Source organism: Lepisosteus oculatus, chromosome 9, assembly GCF_040954835.1.
Source record: "Lepisosteus oculatus isolate fLepOcu1 chromosome 9, fLepOcu1.hap2, whole genome shotgun sequence".
Lineage (NCBI taxonomy): Eukaryota > Metazoa > Chordata > Actinopteri > Semionotiformes > Lepisosteidae > Lepisosteus > Lepisosteus oculatus.
The window spans coordinates 44,731,797-44,757,465 of record NC_090704.1 but is presented as its reverse complement, the minus strand read 5'-3'; the positions used below and the strand labels follow the sequence as shown (position 1 = coordinate 44,757,465).

General features: G+C 44.9%; 1 protein-coding gene and 2 long non-coding RNA genes across 13 annotated transcripts; 2 read left to right on the top strand and 1 right to left on the bottom strand.

The window, feature by feature from the left end:
* Positions 1–2,138: 2,138 nt before the first annotated feature.
* Positions 2,139–16,118, bottom strand: LOC138241286 (uncharacterized). 8 transcript variants are annotated; one of them, XR_011190510.1, is made up of 7 exons: positions 15,562–16,118; positions 11,152–11,304; positions 8,339–8,444; positions 8,067–8,173; positions 7,077–7,160; positions 6,450–6,698; positions 2,139–2,346 (listed from the first exon to the last, which is right to left on the bottom strand). It is a non-coding gene; the product is annotated as an uncharacterized lncRNA (long non-coding RNA). The 8 variants fall into 8 exon arrangements; XR_011190508.1 differs by lacking the exon at positions 11,152–11,304 and having other exon boundaries at positions 7,077–7,558; XR_011190509.1 differs by lacking the exon at positions 11,152–11,304 and having other exon boundaries at positions 6,415–6,698.
* Positions 7,310–10,620, top strand: LOC107078536 (uncharacterized). The gene is made up of 4 exons (XR_001479487.2): positions 7,310–7,402; positions 7,604–7,693; positions 8,163–8,483; positions 9,129–10,620. It is a non-coding gene; the product is annotated as an uncharacterized lncRNA (long non-coding RNA).
* On the top strand, positions 16,097–23,998 carry cd7al (cd7 antigen-like). Of its 4 annotated transcripts, none has more exons than XM_015356584.2 (5): positions 16,097–16,479; positions 18,788–19,153; positions 19,873–20,232; positions 22,153–22,256; positions 23,198–23,998. In XM_015356584.2, exons 1-5 carry the CDS (start codon positions 16,431–16,433, stop codon positions 23,417–23,419), a joined length of 1,101 nt encoding a protein of 366 aa, XP_015212070.2. In that variant the 5' UTR covers positions 16,097–16,430; the 3' UTR covers positions 23,420–23,998. The 4 variants fall into 4 exon arrangements, with proteins under 4 accessions (XP_015212070.2, XP_015212069.2, XP_015212071.2 ...); XM_015356583.2 differs by lacking the exon at positions 16,097–16,479 and adding an exon at positions 16,501–17,718 and having other exon boundaries at positions 19,876–20,232; XM_015356582.2 differs by lacking the exon at positions 16,097–16,479 and adding an exon at positions 16,502–17,718.
* The last annotated feature ends 1,671 nt before the right edge of the window (positions 23,999–25,669 follow it).

Here is a 25,669-nt window from a genome sequence, read left to right as displayed (position 1 = left end):
GGATTTTTAATGACCACAGAGAGTCAGGGCCTCGTTTTATTTCTCATCCGAAGGATGGCACCTGTTTTCAGTATAGTGTCCCTGTCACTATACTGGGGCAGTAGGACCCACATGGACTGCAGGGTGAGCACCCCCTGCTGGCCCCACTAACACCTCTTCCAGCAGCAACCTTCGTTTTTCCCAGGAGGTCTTCCATCCAGGTACTGACCAGGCTCACACCTGCTTAGCTTCAGTGGGTTGCCAGTTGTGAGTTGCAGGGTGATATGGCTGCTGGTAACTAAGGCCATAAGGCTCTGAGGAGCTAAGTAATCTACACCACAAGGTAATTGTACCTATTCACTGCTCTAAGGTTGCTTTAATCTAGTGTGTAAAGATCAATGCCACCATCATTGATTGGAGAATAATTTTTGTCAAGAATAGTGTCAACGTTACATTCCTTCTCTTTCCTTGGAGCATCAGGATAGCTCTGAGGTGGAGCTAGACTCTGGTGCAGAGTGAAATGAGGTCTGGTCCCCCTCACTCAACGTGGTCTGCCCTGATTCTCACCAGCATGAACAGACATAAGGGATGGATACTGTATGTTGTATTTGTCCCATTATAACCCAGGACTGTAACACGTTATCTCAAGACCACCTTGGTTTTGAGGTTTAAGTTTATGCAGAGCACTTGAGTTAAACAAATGTAACAACATGCGAACCTGTTGGCTGCTCACATTTTCTTTCAAACAATCCTTTCCAAATACAAAAAATTCAATATCCCACTCGCTCACATCATTTGCCTGATATGTTTTTTGGCTTGATCAGGATCCTAATCTATTTTTTGTATCTTTAAAGCTCATTTCTGAGGAATCACTCAGGATTAAGCAACAGTTTTACTTAAGAAGCATGATCAAAGAATGAAGCATGTTAATACTGCTGTTTTCCCAGTGGCTCTTATTAGACAGAAGGGAGATTGTGCTAGAGAGACAACAGGTGATTTTAGGAGTGTATTTGTGTCTGATCTTAGTTGCTTAGTTGCTGTTTGAAAGGAAACTGTTTCAAACCACATGTCTCAAACTGTCTTGTACTTTGAGAGCCCCACAACTGTCTGTGGTAGCTTAGGCTACCCTTGTTCTCGATTTACACTCCCAGTGTCGGTGTCAGTGTTCCACACTGATGCCACCATCATTGCATCAGCAATCCAATTCAGGTGAATCAGGTCTTCACTGCCTTGGTTTTAAATTTGTCTCTGGTAGATATTCACCACACGATCTTCACCATTGTCCATGACTGGCACGTTTTCACTGCCTTCCTCTACGCCTGGCAAAGGCTTCATTAGGGTTTCTAGGTAAGTAAACTGCACTAATGTACTTTTTATGGGCTCAGTTCCCTCTGTATGTTTGAAACATCATTACAAGCACAGTGAGTCAATATGTGGTGTAAGGGTGGTGCTCTGTATACTGTACCTGAACACTGCTCTTCACTGGTCTGTTGTTTCCCTGGGAACAGACTCTGATGCTTGCTTACTTTAACTTGCAATGCATGATATAAGAAGTCAAATCTCCCATTTGCTGCACTCCTTTTAAAAAAGCCAAGCATTTTATGCTACCTTAAAGTTCTATTATACATTCAATTACAGTACATTCATACTGGCAGATGTCAGGCTCTGTCACCGCAGGCAGCTAGTTACCCTGACATTGCAGCAGGCTTTACATTTTTATGTCAATCACAGGGAACTCTGAGGGAACCCATAGTCTTTGATAAAGTTAGCAGACTGTCATAACCCCAGACTTTAGAGCCAACTTTCCAAACATGTTGAGAAAGCTTGTTATAAAATGGATTGACAATCAAACAGCATTTCTCTGCTTGTTTACTTAAATTAATTGTAAGAAAGAGTAAAGCAGAAGTTTCTACCTGTTAGTTTTCAAACTGTTGAGGAGGACATATTACTTTGTACTGCTTTCGTGCTTATTACAGTAAGTAATATTTCAGGATCAATGCTGAGAATGTTTCAATGTCATAAGAAACTCCTTGAATACAGTGAGCCAAATAGATAATTTATCTCCTGTGTGTTTATGATTGCTGATTTTATAATGATTTGAGTTTTTTATGTTCTTGGATTCATACAGGAGACATTAAAAGAAAAAAATTGCAATACACGCAAATCAGAGCAGAATATATATATATGTTTCTGGTAAGGGCCAAGATGAAGTAAAGCATATTCTGGTATCACTGGGCACAAAGTGGAACTGCCTTGTGTATGAGGCTCCAGCCCATTGCAGGGCACAGACACATGGACGGGGACGTTTTAAAGACAGCATCTGCACTTGATAACATGTCCGTCAGAGGTGGGAGGAAACTGAAGCACCTGGAAAAAACAACAAACGAAAAATTGGGTTATCCGTGGTATAATCAACCTTAAAGTACAAGCTACCAAGAGTTAAAAAATAAATGCGAGCAGTTGTGAGGCTGGTATACATAACAAGAAGAATTTTTAAGCTAAATAGAGGGGGTTAGAATCACCGTAACAGAGACTCAATCACAAGAGTGCACTGCCTCTGTACTAATTGCCCCTACCATCAACAGACAAAGACCAGCTGTTTCTATCTTTTTTTTTTTTAAATTGACACAGGGCTCCTGTGACACATGGGAAGGGTTAAACAATTCTTCCCTGATTTCCTTCTAGGGACTCCTGGAAAAACACCGTCTACCAAAATGAATCAGGGACAAATCTAATCTTTACTTGCAGAACTGTATCCCTGCCTTTATTATTTTATGAATTTTAGTGTTAGTCCTCTCAATAATGGAACAGTTTAAAATTTAATTTACCCCCAAATGCTTATTCCCAGAGCAGATGGTTGTCTATGTATTAAAACACACAGACAAGACCCTTCATACAATTCATAACCAGTCCCTGAAATACAAACTCCTGCTTGACCACAGTGTAGAAGGCTGTGGAGAGAGATGTTATGGGATCTGACAGCTGGCGTGGCCTAGGATTGCAGAACAGAATGTTTAATGTGCTTTTCAGCTTGAAATAGACTTGATATTTAAGGTATGAAATAGTCATTCACTTTGTCTAGGAGATCAGAGATATTGATTCTTACACTTGCTGTTTGATCTTAATCTTTGTTTTTAAAAAGAGCCCTACTACACGCTCGTTAATTTCCACCAAACTGAAAGAAAGCGCGTACGTTACATGGCTCTTGAGATCTTTACCACTCAAGCAATTTCTGTTCCCCATTGGAGAACCCAAGTACAAGACTTGCAATTACATAAATACTTCAAATGAATTAATCAGAAACCCTCGTAGAAGACGCTCTACAGTGCCAACAGTCCTTAGATAAAAGATGATGAATTGTGAGTTTTCAGAAACATATTTTAGGAGCACATCTGAGGCAGAGTGCACATCTTTTCTTTTGTCTTTCCTCTTTTAATTTTCTGCATTCATGGGAATGCAGTAATGATATTATTATAAATGCTGGCGGTGCAGTTTCATTTACAAGCTGATTTGCAACTTTATGCTTTCTTTAATGAAGTGTGCTCTAATAGATACAACCTTTCATAATTAGGCAGCTTTATATTATGTGCTCTTTTTTTCCTGGGAAATGCAAAATCAAGTTTTATGTAATGTCATTATTAGCCAATTTGCAGATTCACACATTTATGTCTTGTACGTTGCCAGTTGCAAAAAGCTGCTCATTAAATTGAACCTGCACCGGCCTGCAATAACTGTAAGCAGAAAAGGCTGCTTTCTGGAGGAAAAGAAGACAAGACTCAGTGTGGAACCTCATCTTAGATTCAGACCTATTCCTTGCCAAAGCACAGCCCTGTTGGTAGAGTATTTCTGTCACCTTAACCTATACCCCAGCTCTCAAAGGTACACCTTATAAACTCAAACCTATCCCTAGTTCAGACGTAGCCATCCTAAAATGCAGAAAGGCACTGGAAACTCAAGGACAGCAGAGATGATTCCACACAGGATATGCAATTAATTAACACACTACTCATTTGTTTGTATGCACATCATTCTGGCTTTAAATACATACATGCAAAAATACCTGCTAATGCTTGCTGTACCTGTAACATCTTTTTAGGAAATACATGTACTGTATGTTCTTAAATGTGAAATGGGATTGTCAAAATAATACTAAACCTATATGGTTTGGCTGGAAAGATCATGTTTTACACTGAACTGGTACCTTTAAAAAGTCATGGTGTGGTTCTTATTGGGGAAACAAACTGTTGGATAGGATGTTCTGTTTGGCTGCTTATCAGAAGCAAACATGAATTCCTGGATGTGCTCAAGTGGGCCCTGAAACAGAGGTAAGATCTCTACACTGTAAAACACCTGGCTATGAGAAAGCATGATGAATGTTTTCCACCTTAAGGAAGTTATATCAGGCACAAAACTCCCCTTTTCTTACCCCTGGAACATTTGGTGGTAAAAAGAAAATGAAATTCAGACTGGTGCTCTCACTGTCTCTGTGTATTGTTTCTGACAATAATCCTGCAACTTGTGCCTCTGAAGTGGGGATGCAGTGAGCAGGAGTGGAAGAAACAAGTATTTCTTGATGTACACAATTAAATCCATTGATTTTCTGTGCTAATGTGTGTGCTGCAATGTTGGTGGTGGTGAAATGAACAAAAACATATGTGTCCTTAGTTGGGCCAGGACCATTACAAATGTTTAATGCAGATTAAAGATGCTCATCTTGGGCAAATACACTGCCCATCTTCAGACACACTGTAAATGTAAGGAAGGCAATTTCATGCAACAATCAGTCTATTCTCCTTGTTGTGTTGCTTTAATCACCAGGAATGACCATTTCATGGTCTGGTACTGCGGTGTACAAGCAGAGCCTGTGGGCTAATTTTAGCTGTCAATGAGAAGCGGGCTTCTAGTGCCCCACAGAATCATTGCAGCAACAGTAGGAGGCAGAGAGCTCTGTTTTATGCAGGCTGCTCTGATTCTCTAATTGTGCTGCACAGCAGCATTGCCTGTTTCTGTTTCCAATACCCTCTCACTCTCGCTGCTCAACTGATTAGCTGGACCTCTGTAAGCACCGTAGAGCACAGACAGTTCAAAGCCTTGCCGGGTGTAGATGGGGTGTCTGTTTGTGGGGAAGGGTCATCAATTGAGATAAAAGGCACCACTGTTCTCAATCTCACATTTACATTTCAAATCTCAAAGCCAACACAGATTCCTTTGACAAAGGCTTATACAGTGTCACAGCAGATCATGTGAAAAAGCTCACCTGCCCCATAACTACCGTTCCTGACTGTTTAACCACATCACAAAGCTGCACAGGTATTGTTGTGATCATATCATAACCACCTCTGCTTCTTCTGTCAACATCAATTCAAAGGGCTGAGGTGAAGGACAGCTGTTCTGGGCTTGTTAATATAAGAGCATCAAAGGCCTCCCTCTCCAGAGCTGTGCCTTCATTCCCTGCCCTGCACAGGCTGCTGATTGAAGACGCTCCCTAAGGAGGCTCCCGGTTTGCAGTCTTACCGTAGCTCATCAAGTCAAACCGTTTTGCAAAATGAGATGCATCTCCCAGCTTCGCTCTCAGCTGTCTCTGGAGTGTAGATTAACACAACCAGCTACAGTGCAATGAAGAAACATTGAACTAATCCTCTTTCATAGATTAGGATTCAACTCGTTTCAAAGCAATTCCTCTCATCTGCCTTTCCAGCCCTTTATAAGTTAATTCTGCAACAAACTACTTTTGATACCGAGCTGGTTTTTCCTATGTAAAAATGGACAGCAATGTTGGTGTGGCTGGATTTTGAGTATTGTACCTAGAAACAGGTCAACACGCTTTTCAAAGGCTCTTTCGCACATTTGCACAGCTCACTATAAAAAAAGGCAATAAATCTGAGAGTTGAAACTGCAAGGAGTGCCTTGGGATGACAAGTCCAGACTGCCTCCACAGTAAAGCCAAGAAGACTTTAACCGCTTCCAGCCCCGATGAGGGCTGTGGCAAGCCGGAGCACGTCCCAGAAGGACGGAGAGCAGACGACAGCTCTCGCCCTGGGCGACACACCAGTCCATTGCACGGCAGGGGAGAAACGAGGAAAACTACCCAGCGTGCCTTCGGGAAACAGGAGCACCTAGCAAAACAGACATGAAACTAAAGAGAACATGTGAGCTCCTCTCAGGCAAAAGCCTGCATGTAAGTTCAGGTTTGAATGCTAGACCCTAAAGCAGTGAGGCGTCAGCACACGGGGCATTCCACCCACATCAAGCTCACTGAACTGTACAGCAAATGCTTTCAGCCCAGCGTTCAGAGCAACATCGCTTCTTGATCCTTCGATGTCGGCTCTTCTTGTCATTGTGAAGCAGAATTCACCAAGCGTGGGATTGTTCACCCACTAATAGGGAACGTGAGCCGGGTTTAGACCGTCGTGAGACAGGTTGCTTTCACCCTACCAATGATGTGATGTTGCTCTTGGCCAGGAAGATACCTCGTGCTTTGGCACTCCGTAGTTCTTCAGGCATGTGGCTTTCATCCAAGGTAACTTCAGTAGCAATCACAATTTCAAAGTCATGTCACAAAATGCAATAGGTGCAATGATGTAGTGTGGAGCACCAGTCAGGGCTCTTGACTCCTGACCTGGAGAGCCGTGAGTTCAACGCCCAGCTGGGGACACACCTGCTGCTGTGCCTGCAAGGAAGGTCCTCTGTGTAATCCGTTACCAGTATCTGTATGTCCTCTGTAAGTTTGGATAAAAGCATCAGACAGATAAATTCATAACAACGTAATGAAGCTAAATAAATGACAGTGGTTGATTTACCTGTAGTAGAAGGCACAAGGTAATTATAGACTAAGTGATACAATTGCTGAGCATATGATTCTTAAAAAAAAAAGTCATAATTAAGGCAGTAAAAACATGACACTTGGTTTGTATGTGATAGTAATCAACAGTGAAGTTTGCTCAGGTATTTAATTAAGCAACAGGTATGGTGGTACCAGCAGGTCAGGTAAGTGTCTGTTCTGTACTTTCACAAGCACATGTATCCACTCTGAGTCACTCTGGGTAACTTTCATCTGCCGACATTCATAAGATAAGAGAAATGTTGGATCGACAGACCTGTTCGTGTTGAGACAGGCAGACCTGACGAGCCAAACCCCCTGCCAGAAAGAGCATTCCTTCATCCTTACAGTATCAGATTCCCTAAAACACAACAAGCGACACAGACCGATGTCTCTGTCTGCACGTCTGGGAGTATAAATTGGGTGTCCTTAAACCTAAACCTGTTTATGGTTTTACTTTCATCTGCACTATTCCTCACTTATAAACTTCAAAATAAGCAAGACGGCGGAGGTACATCTTCCAGTCACTGGAGAAAAAGACGTGTTTTCAGCAATTCAAGAGAACCTAAAGGAATCTGTTTCCCTCACATTTTTTTATTTGAGGTGAGTCTTGCTTAAATGCCCGTCGAACATCTCTTGTTCTAAACAGCATGAGAGTAGCAGCTCCTGAAAATCCATCATTGCATCCCGGCTGCCTTGAAGGTCGGACTGTACTGTATTAGAATCCACCATTTCATGTAGACTCCGGTTTTCCTTCATCTTAAAAATAAAAAGTCAAACCCTTTTCCTGTCTGTGTATTACAGATTCGGTGCACAGAGTCAGCATGGTAACTGACCACGGACAAACCTTATTGCTTTGGCTCTGTCCTGCCTTCACCTTTGCATCATTGTCCAGTAAGTCACATGTGGCAGAGACTTAATTGACAGACATGGGCTCTCATCTGCTGAAAGTGTTCCAGAGACAGGAACTACTGTACATTTTGTATTTGATACAAAGTCAGGAGGCTTCCCAAAAACATCTATAAAGTTTTTAGAATTGAAAATTTGTTTGATCAGTTTTGGCAACTTCAGCTGTACATTCAGGTCAGCTTCACTTTTTTAAGTTTTCTTTTTGTCACTGAGTTTTCTCCTCTTCAGCCAACCCAATCTTTAAAAATACAGTAGCCAACTCTAAAAGGCTAATTCTGGGGATTAAAAACATTCTCCCTAAAGCACTGATGCACATACCGAACTGTTAATATCTTTAGCTTGAGATTCTTATCATTACCTGTCTCTTCTAGGAGTATTACAGTTAGATATTTATCACTGGAGTACAGGAGCATTGTTGAAGTGGTTCCAACACTTTCTTCTTGTGGTATGACAGGTTTTGTGGACCTGGTAGTGAAAGATAAGATGACAGCAAAGTATGACAACAGAATCACTCTGAACTGTAGCATATCCTCAAAAGAAGACTTGGGAGACGTTGAAATTAGTTGGGTACATTTTGAGAACAATGACATACTGTGCAATTACAACAGTAAGGATGAAAGAGCCACCCACCACCAGCGAGCTGCATGCACCTTTGGAGACCTCCAGCTGTCTCTCACTCTCCATCGCTTCCTGCCGTCAGACGAAGGGATGTACATTTGCAAATTGCGATCGAAAGCTGGAATGAAACACACAAACACAACAGTGCAGCTACAAGGTGAGTCTGCATTTCTTTCAGCTGTCAGATCTTTCCCTCGCGGAGGTAAGACAATAACTAGGTCAAACATACTGTACAGCTAGGCATGCCAAAGTGGTCATCCTCCTAATTAGACTGCTCTGAAAAAGGTAAAATCTCAGCAAGAGATTTTGCGGGTACATTAAAATAGAAGATGTTTTCCAGTTAATTGAAGCATTTATTTTCACATGCTTTCATAATACAAACTCAGCATGTATTAAAATAATTCTGAAAAACCTCAGAGAGCCTTAGCCTGCCTAAATCATGTACTGTAGTGTCTTATAGTTCAAGTACAGTAGGTAGCTGTGTCAGCATGCATAGGCTGCAAATGAAGAAGTAAAGGTTTATTCCCTGCTGAAAAGAGAAGAAAAATAAGAATTTTCAGCTGTGGAGCCCTCTTTGGGTGTGTGAAACACAACGTTTCTACTCCACAGCCGAAAATTCTTATTTTTCTTCTCTTTTCAGTATGGAATAAACCTTTACTTGTGTCTTACAGTTGCTGTGAATCAATGATCCCTTCTTATCACTCCAAAATAGCTGTAACAATTGTCAGGGGAAACCAGCCTGCGTTCTTGAGCATCACTGACAAGCATCGCCTCTAATTGTCCCATCTTTGTTTTATTTTAGATCAATTCAGCAGGTTTCAATATGCACAGTCTTCTTCACAGCGGACATGTACTTTCTATGAAGTTTACCCTCAAGGAGAAGTGCACTGGTTTGATGAGGACAGAAATGTGACTGAAGACGTTGTTTATAGCTCCAGCAACAAAACCAAGAACGGGCTTTTCAACATCACAAGTACGTACGACACTGGAGATGACAGAGCTCTCAGCTGCTGCCTTTGGATCCACAGAGCAGGAACATGCTTGACATGCCAAGAGATCAAATGGTCAAGTAAGAGTAAATATCTGACAGGTTCTGCTGCTTCAGTTGACGCTCTGCATACTGCAGCAGTCGTGTGTGCATGGTTCTTTATTGCTCAGTGCTTGTGCTTGTGCTTTTAACTTTCACGGTTGTGGGCAGGGTGACAATTGCATTTCGTCTTCAAAACCAGGCTCGTCGGACTAAACAGCTTCCACCCGTCGTGAATTTCACAAGCGGCACAAACACAACTGGACAGCGCAAAAAGTTACTTTTTTAACTTCACTCACATACAGCCTAAGTATCATAGTGATCTAGTGTTTTTTTATTCATAACTTGATATCAAGTGTCAGGATTGCACAAATTGCATTTTGTTAAAGCCTCAAGGCTAGATAGTGTTGATTCCCTGATGATGTGCGTTTTAGTTAATGCAGAACCATAGCGTGAAAAACATAGGCATGCTTGCCAGTATAATAAATGAAGGCACTTAAGCAAGGATATGTTTCCATGGGCTACTGTAAAACTCATTTTCAAGAATGAAACTACAGCAATGAAGGCAAAGTCGTCTTCATGGAAATTGCACAAACACTATCCAGCAATATAGAGGACTGCTTTGTCTCTGCGTGATGCTATGGTAACCCATTCAAAAACCTTACTGGTTTTTGTACTGTAATGCACAAAACATGATGTTTTCAGACTCAAGGCTATCACAAAACTGTCCCATTATACAGCTCAGAATTAAACATATATAAATCTATGATGCAGTATACTGAATATCCTACATGCTCCATAACTAAAAAAGAAGAGATCAGATTTGTATACTCTTGTGCCCTCCGGTGGCAGAAACTGGTCACAGCACACTTCCGCAGCACCTGTCAAAGTACTGCCTGGGTCATCTGGAATCCCTCCTTGAAAACACCACCAAAATAATCAAGCAACTCTTCTGCCCAGTTGTAAAACCTGCCTCCCTACTTTTGTCATAAACACACTTTAACAAAAAATTCCATTAGCTTTCAAATATCTCAATCGGATCCCTTCAATGCCTTATAGTAGTGTCAGACTTTAGAGATTTACATTTACTGTATAGGCGTGCCATAATAACCCTTGTCTAGGAATTATTCTGCTCACACATTGGCAAACCCCAGGGCAACAAAGGCTGTTCACTGAGCTCTTCATTCCAAACCGGGGCAGACACGCAGTTCACTGTGCAATTGTAATCCAAGCGATTGAATAAAGCCCATTGTTAACACTGGTACAATCATTCCTTTTGTGTTCTTTATCGCTTCACCTTGTTGTCCAGAACTGCATCGATGAGCCCACAAGAACATGTAAGTGTGTCAGTGAGTGGGCAACAGATGAGCATGGGGGAAACTCCAAGCTGAGAAGCAGAAAGCACATCGATCGTGTTTCCTGTTTATAGTAGGCCCATCCAAGTTCAGTACGGCTCCACCCATCTGACTTTCATCAAGTGCGCGTCTGGGCATGGCTGCAATATCTTGTATTCATTCACAAAGTAAAAAGGCTTATGAACATGCCTATTCTGTTTCGCCAGGGCACACCTGGAAGGTATGGAGGGCTTCCAATTTTAAAACAAATCACTGGAACTCTTCAGCAGAGCAGCCACGGAAGTAAATGTAGCAAACAACAGTAAACCACATGCTCAATAGCAAGGAGCGTGCCAGGTGTTTCCTTTTCAGAACCTGGCCCTTACCCACTTATCTTGCCCACATCTCAGACGTTCAGGCAAGTGTGTGTGTGTGTGTTTTTAAATCGTTTAGTTTTACTTTACCTGCTAGATAAAGTTGCATTCTTCTTTCTCCAAAAAATGTGCACCCAGCCTTTGTGTTCTGGAAGCCCTCCTCTCTAGAGGGCCTCAGAACTGGGTTTGGCCATTCCACATGTTGATAACCAGGATAGCAATGACTACTCCTCAAGAGCGGAACTGGAAAACAGGATTTAAACTCAGCAAAGACAGTTGACCGTCCTCTGCTACAGTACCTGCACTTTCCCCCATCAGGAGTCTTCTTTCTGCTGATACTGCACAGTACATGCTGGCATACAGGTAGTAGTACCACGTCTGTGTTGCTAATTTTTCCACACCTCGCAAAGCCAGAGCCGCTTTTCAGCTTTTCAGCTTTTCACTCTGGATCACAGCCACTGAGCGCCCCTGTACCCCAAGAACATCAGCCCTGGTAGAACATCAGTCCCTCTGGAACACTGTTCCCAGAACCCAGTCTGACTCCCACTTCACCCCTGCTGTTTACAAAGTGAGGCGTGTGTGGCTGCACGTTTATTCCCACAGGTCGTTAAGCGAGATGCCCTCGCCAAATTCTTTTCAACAGACTGGAGAGGTACAGTAAATAGGGCAAGGTCCGCACAGCTCCATTTGAAATATAAAAAAAAACTATGAATAGAATGTTGCTCAACACAAAGGCTTATTGCTTTTGAAAGGAAAATCTGTAGGTGGAAATTAATTCCAGAAGCAGAGAGCACCAGCGTTCCCAATCCTGGTGCTGGAGTACGGCTGTGTTATAGCCTCCAGAGTCATGAGAGACGTTCAACTGTATTACAAATATGTTCACAGCTTATTGATCCACCTGATAAAAGTAGCTGGGGAAAGGTAGACTACAAGACTCTTGCCTGTTTGCTGTTTGACAGCAGCACCAGGGAATGGGCCAAAAACAGTAACTGAACATTTTATTCTATTTTCGCTTTGGCAAGACAACCAACGAAAACAAGAAAAATCGACACATGTGGTCGCAACTCCCGGTCAGATTTAAACCCAAGTTTTCAACTTGGGGGGGAATTCAGCAACCACTTTGCCAGGCCTGGGGGTCTCTGAGCAGGAGGACACTGACATGCAGCGCACAGTGGTCCACAAGCCCTGGAGAAGCCCAAGGTCTGGAGGCTGGACTGGAGCTGCATTGCAATATGGGGACAGGAGATGGCAGGAATGAGACGCTTTGTACTGTAGGTGATTCACTGAAGAAGAAACAAAAGATCCTGCTTTTTCCCCTTCCAAATATCTTCAGACTTGATCACTCGGTTCCTTTTATCCCTATGATATACTCTTGAATCAGCAAACGCCAATAAGCACATATAGAGAGACGCAATGTCACAGTGAAAATGCCATGTTTAAAAGTCTGCTAAAAATAAACGTTGTTTGAATTGTGGTCGGGTGATAAGAGAGGTGCGAGACGGAGCTGAAACCGACAGAGCAGCTCTCTGCGGACAAAAATAACCAGGAAATGAATTTGTTTTCAGGTTTCAGTCATCAACCTGCCTGGTGAGATAGATAGATATTGCTTTTTGATGCCTCTGCTGTTAAACAGGTCTTCTTAAAGTGTCTGTTTATTCGATGCATAAAATTGCATCACATGTGCCAAGCTTCCGCAGGCAGAAGTGCTCATTATAGGTATAGGTTAGGCATTAAGGAATTCTAGACATATTTGGCTGTAACAGCACTGCTCCATGCAGGCTCTGAGCCCCACAGCCCAAAGCTCTCCTCCGTGCAGCTCGGGCTGGTGGAGCAGCTGCTTGGCGAGAGCTGCAGCTGTCCGAGGATGAGCAGGGAGCTCTGACTGGGCTGCACCTTTCGGAGCCCATGACTGTCCAGCCATTCCGTCTGGAACGGACTATCATGATGACGAGGGCTGATTCAGACGTGGCAGTTCCAGATCAGTTTCAGCTCAGGGGGGATATAAACAACAGGGCAGGACAAAAAATCATTTGAAAAAACAAGTAGCCAAAAAAAAACCCGATCAAATACATAAAGGTTATGTACAGTACTTTACGATGGCTGAAATGGAGAGTTCTTTCTTCCCCCTTTCATCACCATGAGCATAAAATGTCTCTAATCAAAATAAATATGTAGCTTTATACGAAGATGAGTGTTCTTTGGTTAAGCACAAGTAAGGACCTGCAACAATGCACTGTGGTTTCAGAGAAGAAACTCTCACTAACAAACATGTCAGGACACCAAGCTGTCGTGCAACATATCAACATTTCAATTCCACTCACAATACAGACTGACTGTTTGTTTTGTTCCACTGCCACCTGGGTCTGGAGCACATGCCCTGAAGCTTTACCCAGTTTCAGCTCTTGCCTTGTCTCAGCCTCCCAAGGACAGCGCAGCTACCTGCTGCAGAACAACAGCAAAGTGACTGACAGCCGACTCCCCACACTCTTTGCAAGAAGGGGACCGGTAACAGTTTCTATTTGAAGACTCAAAATCCAGAAATGAACCTTTTAAAGAAACTGCTACTTCCGGAAAACCGAACAGGTGGCACACACAATCAGTACAAGAACATAAGAAGGTGATACAATGACAGAAGGCGTGCCAGACTGAACTGTGTGTGTGTGTTTGTGTGTGTGTGTGTGTGTGTACAGTATGTGAATAACAGTACACTGCTTTCTTGTTTCTCTGCTGTGAAACAAGTTTCCTCTCTGTTGATGCAGAAAATGGCACTGAAGGTGCCAGGATTCCCAGACAGAAGAGCCCAGCTGGGACAGGTAGAGAATTATCCACAAACTGCAGAATTATCTGGCTCATGTATTTGTCCTGAAGGGCCCGCATGCCTACCCCTTGCTGGTGGGTACAAAAGTTGTCACCCGGGATTTCACCAGCTGGGAGGGGTAGGCTTGAGGCGATTATTTGCTCAATTATTGACTTATTTGTCTTTTATCCTGTTAGAGCAGGACTTTCCTCCCTCCTCTTACTCCACAGGTTGCCAAAAGCGAACGAATTAATTAAATAATATCAAATCATAACAACCGTGGGCAAGCCTATTGCTGTAAATGGCACTGGTCTCTATTCCCAGTGGCGGTTTCTGTGTGAGCAGCATGCAGCTTGGAAACGGGCATCCCATCATGCCATTCCAGTGGCATCTCCTTGCCTTGCCAGCTTGCACCACATGTGCCAAGTCATCAGACATGTCTGCCAGGATTTTATCACATTTTCACGGTGGTGCCGCTTGCACAGATGCGCCGGGAGCTGTGAGTCAATACACAGGATCCGTCCGACAGCTACCCTGAACTGGAAACTCCTCTCGATTTCATGAAGGTAGCCGGAAATTGCATCTGTCTTTCTTGTAAAAACCACATCCTTTCTGTTCGGAGCCCAGGCAGAGTTCAAGGACACAGCCCCATGCAAACATAGGGAGAACATACAACCTCCACACAGATAGCACTGCGGGATTGAACGCATGGCTTCACTGCGAACCACTGGGCCACCACTTCGCCCTCTTTTGTAACGCGTCTTAAATTATTCTGAAGTTCTTATTGAGCACTGATTGTCACGTTAGTCAGACACACTGCAGGTACCCGTCCTGGGGGGACCAATGATAACACATACACTGTTCTTGATGACAAAGGAATTTTATTTAATGTTTTACCATCGCTTACGTCATTGATGCAGTTTACATCAACGCAGATACCAATTTTGTGCGGAAAAGACGACGTACTACTGCCCTACAGACGCCACACAATTCCCTGCCTTAATGGGAGCCATCAGGCACTTTACAGCCCATAGCCTATAGTTCGAAGTGTTTCTTCTGTCTCATTTCTAGCTTTTAAAATTTGTAAACAGATGTAAACAAATCTATGATCGCACATTTGTTTTGTTTTGTTTTGTTCTTTCCTATCGACGCGAACACGGAGCTCTGTATTACAGAACACTTCTGTAACTGCACAAAAGGATGTTTGTAATTACAGCGTGCTGTACATATTACACGTAGAAAAACGAGTTGCCCCTGAACGTGTTGGAATGCTGCCCTCTAGTGGAACAAACGCAGACGTCGAAGGAAGGAACACGACAGGAAGTGAGTGAGAACTTGTGTGGTAAATGCGGCTGTTCTGTAATAAACTGTCAAGAAACTGCAATATCAACTACCATCACACGAACACTACAGTTACATTTATTATTATTATTATTAATGTGCAATAAAGGAATGAATAGGATGACTTTCCTTTCCGTTATGATCACATAAGGTATTAATTACAAAACACCATAATAAAATAAAGGCACGCAATAAGTGTGACCCTTTCGCCTAGCCAGCTAGCCAGCCTTGACTACCTTGGTCCAGTGGGCAGGACCGACGGTACCGCGCGGTGACTTGTGAACCCTGTGCCGCGCTTTGCTCCAGAAGTTACAGAGACAGACTGGAGTCACGCGTCAGCAGCTACCGGGAGGTCATTTTACCCGTCTCACGTCGGTCTGCTGTCGTTAGGGAAGGATGGGGCAGGTGAGCGCCCCCTCTGTGCCGTCCTCTGGCGGGACAGTGGCTCTGGCAGTAAAGGCGCCCTCCTGGGTCACGCCGTGAGCTGGGTTAGGGTTTCTGGGTCGCCGAGCGGAGATGCCCAATTCAGCAGGGTGAGAAGAAACTGCTCACATTTCCTCCCTCCTCCTCCTCCTCCTCTGCGCGCGGACGCGAGATTCATAGCTGCAAGATAAAAGGTGAAAAATCACACAGCTGGCGATTCCAGTAAGTCAACGGGCTCCCCTCGGGCTGGGAGTCTCTGGAACCCGCCGACGCGCAGAGGCTGAAACATCTACACAGGCTGTGTGCGCACCGCCGCGTTAGAACCAACAAGAGGAAAAAAAAGAAAAGGAAAACAAGGGAAAACTTTTCCCCAGTGCCAAAATCTAATCGGAAATCGTCGGAACCGATCCCAATCGATTCGATGGATCCCGGGGAGCTAGAGTACCGCTTATTTTATTCCCGGCGTCCTGAAATCTTCTCATTAGGAAGAAGTCTGGAGAAGAGGCGGGGCTGTCTGTCAAGCAGAAGCATCATCTCAGTTCCGATCATTGTCTTTATTTATTTGCGCATTCAGAGCAATCCTTGTCCAGAAAGGCGACATCTGTGAATGTTAGGTTTTCAACATCGTTTTGTCTAGTTCTTTTTTGTTTTTTGCTTTGATATTTCTCCTTTTGGTACTTTATTTTAAAAAGTGTATCTCTTTATTTAGCATTATTATTATTTTCATTTCCGTGCATTATGCCTAAGTGACGTGCTTCTCCTTAAGGAGTTCCATTCGGGAATAAAAACAGTGTCACAGGGACCAATCATGCTTCATGCAGGCTGGTTGATACCGATTATCGTTTCGGCCGCAGTTGGTAAGTCGACATGTTTTTCTAGTCCAACTTTTAAGCTAGTATAGGAGCCTTATTTCTGAAACGTGGATGCAATAATTATACATCAAGATCAATTCACTCACCTTGTTTTCGCCAATCTACCGTGTTGTTGCCCGTAATTGAAGAAATAATTGAGCATTTGTAGAAGGATAAGTAACTAGTAGCTTTCGTAGCAACCTCTTTCTTTCCCCAGTTAGGAAAGTTTAAGCGGTAACTGAGATTTTTATACGGTAAACGGCTTGGGAAGTGTTACAGAATTTAAAACTCGTTGCGCGCTTGTTTTAAACAATGCTCTTAAATAATAAATTTGGGTCAAACAGTTTCCTCGTCTACACTAAAACACACCTGTTCCAAAAGGCGAATCTGAAAGCGAGGATTGATTTAGAAAGCAGACTTCTAACGGTGTAATATTCTTTGTTTTCACGGAATGACTCAGCTCCAGTTTTAATTGTACTCCGGGATCGCCGAAAATATTTATGTTTATGTTCGGCTTCAGACGCGTACGGGTCGGTCCCAAACTCTTGAATTCCAAGAACTGAGCCTGTTTCACAAAGGACAAGGTCACCTCTTTCTATAAAAAGAAACGGAAACCTGGGTTTAAAGAATTATAAAGAGTTATTCCATAGGCACGAACCGAGTCGTATATCCTGTCGCGACGAACCTCGACAGCGCGGATAATGGGTTTGAGGGGCTGTCTCTCGTTTAACGTAATTGGGGCTCTCGAATTCAGCACAGCTAAGATGAGCTGTGCTTGTTCCCCGGCTACACTGCTGCGGAATAGCAAGGCTGTCCTGCCCGGTGGCTGGTGTTACTAACTCTGGGCTAGGAGCATGAAAACCACATGGGTGAGCTGGAGGGAATCGCACATTGCTGGCTGGGGAGCATTTAGGTCACTGGGTGCGCGCGACTGCCGCGTGCGTAGCCCCTCATTGATGTGAAACCAGGGCAGAGGAGGGCCGCAGCGTGGAGCGGATAATATCGGCATTTAACGTGCGGTAAAGTCCCCTGCAAGCTCCCCAGACTGGGACGGCGGGGTCTCGGAGGGGGAGGGGGAGAACTGCGTTGTCTTCCCCAAGCTGTCCCCTCATTTCCCCCCAATAGGATGCGTGTCCTCTCTGTCAGCCCGCTGATAATGGGGGAAAATAATGGAGACGTCCGTTAATTTCTGTCGGATTACGGGGTCTCCACTGGTCTGTTGTTTCTGTCGACAAAAGCGTGGAGGTACAGTAGAGCCTGTTTTCCCACTTTCCTTCATTGCCCGTGTTTAAGCCTTGGTTTGCTCGTATTGTGGGGGAGCGGGGGTAAATTATTACATTGCCTACTGGCAGTTCTTGTGTAGAGGCTCATGATCTGCTTGGGTCACAACTTCCAAACTTCCAAAGACTGCACACATGGTGTCCCGCAATCTCTGAAGACAGTGAGGCACTGATCTTTCAATGGGGAATAAAACTCTTATATTCATTCTTGATGACAGGGTAAACTAGGTGTTCCGTGTGTATGAATGAAAAAGCACTGTGCAGCCACACCAGCGCTGACTAGATTTGACAAGTGATCGTGTTGTGAGGTTGTCGCGCATATTTTATAATCTGCAAAATAAAAATGGCCAAGTACACGATAGTGGTTTTTGAGATGATGCGCCCAGCATATGGATGTTCGACATTTGCTTTCTGGTTTTATGATATGGCTGTACATTTAGATGTAGCAGTTGCCGATAAGAAAATGAGGCTTAACCCCAGACTCCACGGCCCTGTAGTTCTGCATCAACACAGCTGTTGCCTTAACAGAGGGAGTACCAAAGGTGTGACATTCAAGAGCACAGGCCTCCAATACAGCAGATTGAGGATGAGTAAATGCTAAATATGGGTCAAAAGAAGACAGGTCCCCCACATTCTGCCCCTGACAGAAGAAAGTTACATTTGAACTTTGTAGGGGAAACCTTGTAGATAAACAGATGCATGATTCATAAGGCGTAACATTGAGCCTGTCAAATTAAGAAAAAGATTACCAGTCAGCCTTCCCTCCAAAAAAGTTCTCTGTAGAAAATGATAATCCTCCTTCCTGACTTCTTATATCCTGTGGAAACAGATGGTATGATATTAGAATTCTGTCAGTGGTTCATTTCTCTACTACAGTCTTCGTGTTTCTTACTGCTTTCTCATGAACAAGGTTACCAGGAGTCCCAGATGTTGAGTTAAAACAATAAAAGACCCAGCGAAGATCCCGAAGTCTTCGCCTGCCTTCGTTGCTGTGGCTTGCTGCCTTGTCTGCTTCTTCCTGCCCTCTCTTTCAGACCTGGGGGTGCTGTCAGACGTGGTGTACCTCAAAAGGCAAGAGGGGGGCTCCGTGCAGATCTCCTGTTTGTCCCAGGACAGGAGCACCTCCTCCATCGGTTTCTACCTGCGGAAGAAGTGCCAGAACCCGGAGAAGGAAGTGCTCTTCCTGCGCTCCGGCGCCCGGGACCGGACGGTCAGCCCCTCGTTCAGGGACCGCCTGCAGCTGGAGGGGGAGCCCAGGGAGAACGAGCTGAACGTGACCATTTCCCTGCTGCAGCACGGGGACACCGGCCTGTACCACTGCGAGTTCATCTACGAAGGGAGCCCCCTGGACCGGCACGTCTCGGGGGAGAGGGACTTTTTCGTCTTCGTGGAAAGAGCAGGTAGGCGATCGGGGGGGTCCCCCACGCCCCCTCTTTCTGGCCGCTGGCGTGGGGGAAGTGCCGGCTGGCGGACTGCAGGCAGCTGTGATCCCTGACCCCGGGACTGCGGTATCGGATCGCGACTCCGCTCTGAGAGGACGCTCCGGTGGGTCGGCTGGGGATGAGGAAAAAGGCTACAGTTCCCCCCCTCCACCCCCGTTTTGTCAAAGTCCCACATCCATCCCCTAAATTAATACTGAAGACCCTTGACATGCTTTGACCTAACATGCAGCTTTCTAATTGTCTTCTCTCACCGATACGTACGTTTCAGATCTACTGCTAAACGGGAGTCATGCCTTTTAAACACCAGGTCTCAATAAATCCAGTCACAAAACACACTATCTTGTTTTTCTCCTTATGGTTTACAGCAGTCTTGCAGGCTCTGGTTCTGTTACTGTACAGCCGAGGGCTTTATGCTCATGACTTACGGAGACGTGATGGTTTTAACCTGAAAATCACGTTTGTGTTCTCTTGCTGTTTTTATCCGTCACGCAACTTGATTGCTGTAAACGAAAGCTGACGGGAGCCGCCAAGGCTCTGGGGCAGACAGGCAGCACGGTTCTAGAGCAGCATGCAACACGGTTCTAGAGCTGTTGTGCGGCAAAGGTCTAGAGCAGATGTGTGGCAGAAGGTTTTTAGAGCAGGCATGTAGTAAGCAGTGTCTCTTGTCTCTTATTCAGAAGAAATGCCCTCTGTGGAAGTAGTGCCGTTACAGACACGTGAAGGGGACTCTGCTGTGATCCCCTGTCCTGCTGAAGGCACAGACAGCTTTATGGATGGCTTCTGCTTAAAAAGAAAGAGGACAGGGGCTGAGGTGGAGGTGCTGTACCACTCCAGAGAACAGAGGCATAATGGACATAATGGACTGCACCAGAGTCGCCTTCAGTTCGAAAGAGAGCTCAGTACCCAGACCTATAAGCTCACTATTAGTAACCTGCAGCGCAATGAAAGTGCTTTGTACAGCTGTGAGCTGCTGCGTCCTGGCAAGCAAGAGAACAAGCGCATTCTAGGGAGGAGAACTTACTTTATCTCTGTGCAAGGTAGGTCGAAAATGTTCAGAGCATGTTTGAAGCCTTCTGCTCTACTCTAGTTCAGCCTTTCCTACATAGCATACTGTAGCATCTCTTACTAGAATTTGCATTGTTGCTCTTGTCAAATGGGGAGTATTTTTAGTACTGGAAAAAAGACAACTGTGGAAAATCACCCGTTTAGATTCCTGGGGTTATTTCATGTAGAAGTAGCTTCTTTAACGCTGAAAAACATAGTTTTTGCATTTCTTCCTTCCACGTCTTTTAGGCAAGTCTTCTTCACGACTTCAAAACCACATTGTGTTTTAAGACACAAAAATAGCTTCAGTTCCTCTAAAATTTTGACCCTATTTGTCCCAAGTTAGTGTCTTGGTCAGACCACAGCTGTACAATAAGATTGAAGTTCAGAGCAGCAGCAGGGACTGAACCTTTGGACAGGAAGGAAGTGAGTTTTCCAGTTTCCGTCTAAACTTCAAGGGGTACGAGACTGCTTCTCAGGAGCTCCAATGCAGGCATGTGCCCCGAATTGCAGGTACAAAACAGTTTTCATGGCCAAGGAGGAAGGAGGGCCGAGGTCCAATAAACAATGGAGTCAGTCCCCTTTCTGGAGCTTCCTGAGTGCGGCGCGTGTGGTTCAGAGACAGGAACTGGGCTTGCATCATCTGTCCAGCTCCCACCACGAGCGCTGGAAGTCAGGTTTCATGCTTAAAAGAAAGCCACAGCCACCCCATAAATCTTCTTCCCTGTCATTATGAGTTGTAATTATAGTGGCTGAATTTTTGCATGACTGAGCGTGCAAGTGCTCTTTCATTGCTGTGTAACGTATCCCCCTTATAAAGAGGGCTTCACCCTCAAAGCAGGGAATCTGACAGGGCTGTGTTGGCACTTCCTCAAATGACTATGACTTGCTGAATTCCTCATCATAATTTAAAGCGGCACGCTAGCAAGCAACATTGCAAAAGCTTTTGGCTGTTTTAACCTCCATTACAGAGGCTGCCATGGTCCTCAGACCCAGAGCTACTGTAAAAACCAGCTAGTGACATTTACTTAAGCAAAAGGGAGAAGTCTCTAATGTGGCTTGATCACAGTGCATCTTTTAGACAGAAGTTTCCCTTGAAATCAAAAGTGATTGACGTCAATTCGGCATCACATCTGTGCAAAACTGAATATTACTATTCAATGGAATACTGCCTATCCGTCAAGCAGCTGTAGAGAAATAATACAACAGCCGATAAACAACACTAAAACAGATCTCGTTCATTCTTTATGTGAATCTCCCATTGTCTTTTCACCTCTAACCCGACTCGCAGAACCGTATGCCAGCCGGAGCACAACCTTTTATTAAATGGATCTTCCCATCATAAAAAAATAGCTTCATCCTGGAGACCCTTGAGTCTCATCAACACAGGGGACTGTTTGCATATCCACAAGAATTAGTCAGCTGTGACAGTGTTACCCTCACGAGTACAGCATGGACTTTATAAACAAGACCTTGCTCCCTATGGGGACTTCAACACTGTCTGGTACCTTGTATCTGTGTCTATTTTCCATTGTACCTAAGAAGATATAAGAGCAAAGCCATCTTCAGCTACGCCTCAGTGAAACAGCCCAGGCTATGGAATAAGCTGGCATTTTTCCCAGTGATTGTGGTAGCATGACTGAAAACGACATGGTCAGTTTCCAGTTTAACACGACTCCCTGTGGCAGCAGTGTCTGTGCCTAGACAGGGACCTGAGGCAGGGATTCGCCGGCTCCGGGCACCTCCTCCGCTCTGTGGCGAGGCAGTGGCCAAGCTCGCGGAGGCTCACAGCTCCTCTGGGCTCCTGCAGCACGCTGGTGCCTTGTGATGGCAGGCCCAGGAGCCCCTTGGCGCGGGCACTTTGCGTCTCCCATGCAAGCTGTGGTCAAGGACGTCCCGCTGTGTTTCTGCAGAGCCCGTCTGCAGCTGTTCCAGTTACCCGCCTCTGCTCTACGCCATCTCCGGAGGCATGGCGCTGCTCCTGCTCATCGTCGCCGTGCTGTTCGGAGCACATTATGTGAGTACCCCCGGCTGACTGGACACTGCGCGCGAGCAGCAGAGAGTCCTGGACGTTTCATCTGTCTGGTCTTGGCCGACGTGTGCTCATAAGAAGGCAACTGAACCGTTAGATTCGATTTCTTTCGGCTAGAAGGGGGCTTCCCGATTCTAGTGTCATTCCAGCTCAGCTCTCGGGCTTCTAAATCGAGCCAACGCACCACAGTCTGCAACTGAAACCTTTCCAAGGTCAAATTAGCAGGGATTTGAAGTGAAAGAGTTGCAATAGTTGACAGTATCATCTCCCGCCCCTATCCAGCGCGTTTAAGAACTGAAACCCAGCGAAGACTTCAGATTAACCCGTTTAAGTGATTAATTAGGTAACAGAGCTCAGCCAGCAAATGCCATGCTGGGGAAATGAGAACCACTGACTTGGAACGTCCCTGATTGTAAAAAACAATTTAAACAAAATGTGTTTCTTTATTGGGGCAGACTATCTGTGCATATAGACGTGTTTTTATAAGGACGCAGATGCACAAATAGCACGCCGAGTACAACACGATTCTCTCTCCAGCTTTTGGGGCAGCTCTTGTGTTCTGATTTTCCAGAAGTCATATGTAGAATGGCTGACTGTCCGTTTTTTTTAATTGTTCATGCAACTTACTTAGAAGGCTTTAGCTATGAGAATATCGACGTATATTACCAACGCTCACACTGCATTTTGTAAATCCATAACGATGCTTCCTTCGTGCATTGCTTTCCATATTTTAAGTTCATTCGAGTAGTTTAGCCGCATCTGGCACTCGGGCCCCAGCTAAAAAACAACTGCTGCGGTCCTGGACAGCAGCTCTGCCACGGACAGGGAAGCCTGGTCTAAGCACAGCCCGAGGCAGGAGTCAAGTTCACCCGCGGTGCCCCCCGAAGGGCGAGCTGATGCGGTTTGGTGGTCTCTCTGTGCCGCAGGGCAAGCAGTGCTGCCGCTCAAAGCCGCGAGCCCCCGTCCCCATCTACGAGGAGATGAGCGGGGCGAAGTCTCCCCGCAGGAGGGCCCCCTGCAGCTTTCCGGACAGCAGCCTCCTGCAGGAAACCGACACCTCGGTCTACGTTAACCCCCACGCGCGGCCGCCGCCGCACGAGAACTACTACGTCAGCCCCAGCCACGTCCCCGCGGACAGCAAGGACTGACGGGGCGGGGCGAGTCTTTCCCAAGCCGCCTGCCGGTCCAGGCACGCACGGAACAGACGGCCGTTCATCCGCTGCCTGCTCACGGAGCCGGAGATGGAGATGGAATGGAAATGCAGTCGAAATCGTTGTAATATTTAAAGTAATTGCTGATCAGCATTTTCCGACGTTATCTTTGATCTCTGCCTTACTGAAGTTACTTCCCAGTGCTAACAGCCAACAACATGCCAATGAATGTAGCCATGCTTATTGATGTGCAGCTAATTAATTTTTTGCCCAGATGTAACAAGAAGCCATTTGAATCAGAATCTGCATGATTATACATTGATAAATGGCTCTGATAGAACTTGATATTATGTTTTAATTTAAGAGACAAAGCTGTCGCTCCTGAAAACTGCAGAAATGTGAATGAGGAATAAATGCATCCTTGATGTGTCCAATCCTGTTATGCAGTTTAACCTAGAAGCTGCACTCATGATCACACTTTGAAGGAAACCAATACAACACATGAATTGTGTAAAAAAAGTGGAACGGATCTGAAGCATTTGTTCTGCACTGCACAAATACAGCAGCTTCATGGCATTACGAGTAAGACCAATTTATTGTTTTGAATGTATTTTCTCATGTTCAATTAGATTATTTTCATTGCTGTTTAATTAGTGCTTTAATCAATGGATTTGGAATCGGCAGTAATAGTGACTCCAACCTTTCAACCACTCATAAAAAACTAGAAAGGATCCTGAAGCACATCAGCTTTTCTTTTTGGATAGAAGACAGGTTAGAAATGAGTCTAAATCACATCACTGTCTCACTGTCACTCTCACTGTCTCAGCAGCTCAGAGTGCTGATCAGTTATCCTGGGATGTTACCAGAAATATCCACTAATTCCCAGGGTAATTACGATTGGTTGAGCTTTACAACTTCATTTCCACTTTTTTTTTAGACAAAGAAGTGTTTTTTAACCAAAACCCTGCTTCAACTTCAGACCTACAGCACTGTGACACCCCAAGCTTTCTCCTACCTTGTATCTTAATGTAGCTTTACTACCGTTTCCTACCCAGCATTCTTGAGGGAACAAACACTGCTGACTTATCTGATGGCAGTGGAGGGGAAAAACTGGCCGGGGTGCCTTGTGGGTGGGACTTTCCAGGCACAACAGTGGTGATTTCCTGAAGGACGGAAAGCCAGGCCACTTCCAGAAACATCTCAACAAACACGGCAGCGCTTAGTTTCTATCTATGGTCCCTGGTCTGGGAAGAGGTCAAAGGTCACAGGTCACAGCGAGCCCATTCAGGACCGCAGGCGGCCACGGCACACAGCTGCTGGACTGACAGTGACACACAAACATCTGGACTGCGTTGGGACATCTGCAAGCCCGCCATGCTGTCACAGGCAAGGGGACTCTGAGGGTGCCGGCCCCAGCCCGTTTGGTAGTAAATTGATCCCAGGATACCAGCCAGCCGTGGATGAAGGATATGGACTCCCACAACCTGGCTGAGCAGCTTGTTCCACACTCCCACCACCCTTTGTGGCAGGTAGTGGCTCCTGTTCTCAGTTTTAAAGGCTCAGTTGTGTAGTTCTCACGGGTGTCCCTCTGGGTCCCGTTTCCCTTTTGGGGCTGAAGAAGACGTTATCAGACTGCCTTTGAGGATTCTGAGTATTTGAATGAGGTTGTCTCACAGCATTATCCAATCTGGACTGAGAAAGACAGTTCTTTCAGACTAGGACGTTTTTTTTATTTTAGACCAGGAACGTACCAGGTCACCCTTCCCTGAACCGATTATGACCAGTCCAAACATGATGAGTAGAATCGTATTGATAGCTGCATCAGTTCTCCAAGCAATGCTAACTCTGCTGTGCACACTATAGATTTCCTAAGAAGGACAACTTGAATATTCAGGTTGGCAGGAGAACACCATTTCTAGTTCAATACCTACACTTTACATACCTTGATACCATTGCAGCACTTTGTCATTTTTCACCATTTCTTATTTCATGTTTTTATATTTTCCATAAAAGCATTTGCAGAGAAAACAACTTCACATTTTTCACAAGAGCCCTTATGGATTCAGATTGTGTTTTTTACATATTTTTGTACACACCCCCTTCACCAATGCCATTTCCTCTAAATGTCCCCAGGGAAAATTTTTGAAATTCAAAACGCTAAAATGCCTGAGCTTTCTTTAGCAATTCAACCAAAAGGAAAGCAGCTACTAACCAAAGCGTTGGGTTAATTCCTCTTTCACGTTCTCC

Coding starts and splice junctions, on each gene's coding strand:
- cd7al (XM_015356582.2), top strand. CDS start 17,643: ATGGAGACGTCCGTTAATTTCTGTCGGATTACGGGGTCTCCACTGGTC. Junction 19,154..19,872: donor CGTCTTCGTGGAAAGAGCAG/GTAGGCGATCGG, acceptor TCTCTTATTCAG/AAGAAATGCCCTCTGTGGAA. Junction 22,257..23,197: donor TGCTGTTCGGAGCACATTAT/GTGAGTACCCCC, acceptor TCTGTGCCGCAG/GGCAAGCAGTGCTGCCGCTC.